This window comes from Octopus sinensis, unplaced genomic scaffold, assembly GCF_006345805.1.
Source record: "Octopus sinensis unplaced genomic scaffold, ASM634580v1 Contig17703, whole genome shotgun sequence".
Taxonomy (NCBI): Eukaryota; Metazoa; Mollusca; class Cephalopoda; order Octopoda; family Octopodidae; genus Octopus; species Octopus sinensis.
Window position 1 is genome coordinate 25,001 of NW_021835250.1, and position 5,000 is coordinate 30,000.

The following is a 5,000-nucleotide window of genomic DNA, read 5'->3' on the forward strand; positions in this document are numbered from 1 at the left end:
AGAAGACACAGGCCCGAGGTGCCACGCAGTAGGACTGAACCCAAACCATGTAGTTATGAAACAAGCTTCTTAACCACACAATAACTGTAATATTTGGTGTCCTTCAGTTGTTCTCTGAAACTTCAAACCGGTAGGTCCAACACCTGCTTATCCCAGTAGGCAGAAGGGATTAAGCTCCTGGAAATGTGTTCCAGGTGCCTGACCCGATTTGCAGCTGCGGAAAACATGTCTGACTTAAAGGCGTCCAAATCGCTTACTGTCGAGAAATCTCTGTAGATTTTCCTACCTCATCCAATGCTTTCACACGTGTCAGCATATCAACAGAGAAAATTCATATCTTATGAAGAGGCACTAATATGGAAACACACACACACGCACTTTTGGTTTTTCGCTAAACATGCAGCCTTACTTTATATGATCGTTATCGTATCCATTTACGGTTTTCTATCTAAGTTGATAAACAGTTCATATTTTATATATCATATTTTATATTTTATACTTTACCAAGGCTGTTTAGCATGTTATATATTTTTTATTTGTAGCACTTGTGACGCTGTATGTAGCCTAAAAAAACATTTTTTAACTATTAACGAACGCACAGCATTCGCTCAATCATGCATGATATATTTTCGAGTTAATACACTTGTGACGCTGTATGTTGCCTTAGAAATATGTTTTTATCATTAGAAAACACACAGCGCTCACTCAATCATACATCAAAGGAGCACAGTATCAATTAATTTCACAGTTACAATATATCGTTTACGCTAGTTAGACCTCTCTTTTTTTCAAATCATTTTATAAGTTGTTTAGGTGTATATTTATTTGAATTTATGTATACACACAAAAAAAGTAATTCATTATTTTGATATATCACACACTCATACGCATGCACGTGTGTATGTATGTGTGCATATATACATATAAATATATATATATAATATATATATATATATATATATATATATTATATATATATATATATATATATATATATATATATTGTACAAACACATATTAAGAAGTCGATTATCGCTTATTTCACTAATTTTTGCATTAATATTCCTCTCTCTCACTCTCTCTCTCTCTCTCTCTTGCTCTATACACACGCACATATATATATACACACATTTGTATGTATGTATGAGTGTGCGCGCGTGCGTAATATATCAAAATAAATCGTCTGACATAAGGACATTCATAGTGCTTACTGTTGAGAAACATCAGTGGATGCTTTTACCCTCATTCAATCTGCTTATACACGTGTCAGCATATCAACAACCAGAGCAATCTCAGACTCTTTGCTGGGGAAACTGATATGGAAAACACGCCGCGCGCGCATAGTTTTTCTACTTTAAAATATGGCCATACGTTACGATCTCTCTGACGAAGTGGGTATTGTAAGAAGAGACCATGTTGTAGAAAAGTGATAAATGCCAGAGTAGCCTTAGTCAGTTTATACGATTTAGTTCCTTCCTGTTGTAGATTACTCCAACCACCAGATCGAAATCTACGTGTCAGTCTTTCCATTTATCTACGTAACTGTATGCCTATCTAACTATGTGCGTACATGTATGTGTGAATGTATGTACATAGAGATTTCATATTCTCTGTTTCAGATGAACGCTGTCTACCAACACGGTTCTTTAGGAATGAAAATTGAAGTTGTCCTTAAAAGAATTGTTGTCTTGGAGGATCGGCAGGTAATTTATATGCTTTTTTTTTCCTTTTACTAATATCTCACTTTCTCTCTTTTTTTTCTTCTTTCTTTATATGCATACATATATATACATTCATACACACACACACATACACACACTCACACACACACATACATATATATATATATATATAGTTATAATTACAGACAGTTTTATATGTAGCTATAACTATAACTGTAGTATATCAGTTATGTTTCCGACTCGTCAAAGTAAACTTCGCGAAGTGTTTACACTTATTGAACACCTCTGATCTTGCTTTTAAATACTCAAGTTTTATTAAGATTTACAACTATGAAAACTTTGTCAGAATTACATAATCTACAGTTTTAATTCCTTTTTATACGCCTTGCGTATATCGAAGAGCCTCTATGTTGTATATACTGCGTTCTTTCAGTAGACAAACATAGTTGAATGGTTTGATTAATCTCCTCTTAACTCTTTACATGAAAGAGAAATTCTCGTTGAAATACTGCAACTTAAATGTATCCTTCTCAGTTTCGACATAATGTTCACATTCGGTATCGAGGCTTACGAGATGTGTGGGGATGATCTTCGTATCATAAATAATCGCTTCGGCGTCGTTTAGATGGCATGCGAATTGTTTCTGCACGAACAATTTACCACGCTTACTTCTATTTAGATTAATTGTGAGAAGTTTCGGTTTTTCTTTTGAAGTATCGAAAATTCTACTATAGCTTACTTTTATGTTTTTTCTATTAAGTAATTTTCGATAACGATAATCACAGGGGAAATGCCTGTTCGTTAAAATTAAGAAATTCGAACAAATGCAAAGAAACACACACATATAATATAAGTATAAGGTGTGTTGTGAGTATTCATAGAACACGTATCCTATATAAGCTCAACAAACAATTAAAGATGGAGAAGAGATGTTAAAAGTTTTATAAAATTTTAATCCATGCATACGATCGTTTCAAATGGTAACACCAACATGTAAGAAACATAGGAAAAAATTAAACTAATTTTAATTATAATTAAATTAATTTAATTACATATTACCATTCTCCTCAGTGCAAAAAAAAAGAATTCATCAGAAAGGTAGTATCAGAAGAATATTATGTTGTTACAGGAGACTATATGGAGCCAGTGTCACATAACGCATTCGGATATTCATATGACGTGCCACCATACATTCTCTGTGTCAGCATATTCTCTATTTTCAGCATTCTCAAACTGTCATTCTTTTCCCCTTTCAGGCTCTGAATCTGTTAATGACGTTGCTGAGTTATTTTTGCTTTCATTTTTATCGTTCTTTCCTTTGTTTAATCCCTAGACTAGAGACATCATAAGCGAGGGAAACGCTCAGGCGACACTCGACCGCTTCTGTCAGTGGTCCACCAAGAAATATCATGAGAACCGTGGAACTGACACCAGTTACGATCTAGCAATTTTCATAACCAAGAGAAATATTGGACCTGCTGGTAAGAACATACCTATTACTTATTGGCAACAACAGTCATAGCAGCAGCAGCAGCAGCAGCAGCAGCAGCTGTCACTTATTTGTCTCTTTTGCATACGTTTTTCATTAGAGTCGCAGGTACACACACACACACACACGCACACACACACACGCACACACATGCACAAATACATACATACATACACACATTTTTCTTTTCCTTCAGGGCTGCCGTAAAGACTGCACGTATCCTGTCTATCACTCTCTCTCTCTCTCTCTCTCTCTCCTCTCTCTTCTATCTTTTCTCTTGTCAAAGAAAATATTTCTCCAGCGTTCGCTATTTTCCCCTCGTTCTGGTCTAACGACCCTCCATGTTTGTTTTCGTTCGGTTTCCTTGTATGTCTCCACTTTCCTGTTTCTGTTACCAACTTCGACCCTCCATAAATCCCAAATTTTATTTTGACTTTTGTGGGAGCAGCCGCCTTCGAAGACACATATTGTCGTTCAATGCTCGAAATGAGGAGTAGATGAACAGCCGACAACTGATGAAGGGTCGTTCTTTATGTTACTTGTCCTGTTTTCCATTTGTTCTCTCGTTGTTTGCATATTCAACTCATTTGTTTTCGTATTTCATGTTGTTTACTGTTTGTGACGTCTGTACCCATATATGTGTATGTGTGTGTGTGTATTGTGTGTGTGTGTATATGTATTATATATATATATCTATATATATATATATATATCTATATGTATATATATATATATATACTATATTATATATATATATATATATTTATTGCTTGATTTATGCTTGTATATATATATCTATTTCTTGTGTCTTTGTGTCTGTGTTGTCTGCACCATCGCTTGATAACCATTGTTGGAATGATTACGCTCCTATAACGTAACGGTTCGGCAAAGAGACCGATAGAATAAGTACCAGGCCTAGCAAAAGAAAAATAATAATAAGTACTGTGATCGATTCATTGGACTAAAAACATTCTTCAGAGTGGTGTTCCAGTATGGCCACCGCCTAATGAGTGAAACAAGTAAAAGATAAAAGATAAATGAAAATCGTGGTTGTAGGTTCAAATTCGGCTCTTTCTATGCTACACATATCGCACATTTTACTTTTGTTTTTCAATTTGTTTTTTTCCTTTTTAGGTTATGCTCCAGTTACTGGTATGTGTAGACCTCACAGAAGCTGTTCCATCAACAAAGATGACGGCTTAACGTCTGCTTTTATCGTGTCTCATGAAGCTGCGCATGTGTAAGTACGAAACTGTTACTTGTTTCTGTTGTTGTTTAAGCCAAAGGGAACCCCTAACCCAATGTTTTCCATCTCATTTTCCCTCAGGCCTAATCATAACTTTCCAGAAAAATGTGTATCCCTCCGGTGAAATACCCTTAAGGAAATATCCATACTAGGACACTAGAATAGCGTTATACTATAGCAAACAGTTTTCACACAGTATGCTTGGCAGGAGGGATTGATTTGAAGGCGGCGAGCTGGCAGAAACGTTAGCACACCGGGCGAAATGCTTAGCGGTATTTCGTCTGCCGTTACGTTCTGAGTTCAAATTCTGCCGAGGTCGACTTTGCCTTTCATCCTTTCGGGGTCGATAAATTAAGTACCAGTTACGCACTGGGGTCGATGTAATCGACTTAATCCGTTTGTCCTTGTTTGTCCCCTCTTTGTTTAACCCCTTGTGGGTAGTAAAGAAATAGGAGCGATTGGTTTGGCTCGGCTGAGTGCAGGTGTACTATGTTCGCTGCAAAAAGGCTTTTCCCATTTCCATCTCCCATGTTGGGGCCTGTTTTCATTATTGTGTTTTTTATAATTGTTTGTAGTCAGGCAT

At 36.0% G+C, this 5,000-nt stretch overlaps 1 protein-coding gene across 1 annotated transcript in view; it reads left to right on the forward strand.

Moving 5' to 3' along the window:
- The window catches only part of LOC115231185 (A disintegrin and metalloproteinase with thrombospondin motifs 3-like), a gene marked incomplete at its 3' end in the record, with an annotated part of 34,462 nt that overhangs the window by 18,725 nt on the left and 10,737 nt on the right, over positions 1-5,000 (forward strand). The window contains exons 5-7 of the mRNA XM_029801261.2: positions 1,620-1,703; positions 3,016-3,163; positions 4,306-4,409. Coding sequence (XP_029657121.1) covers positions 1,620-1,703; positions 3,016-3,163; positions 4,306-4,409 — 336 coding nt within the window. The remainder of the gene's footprint in view (positions 1-1,619; positions 1,704-3,015; positions 3,164-4,305; positions 4,410-5,000) is intronic.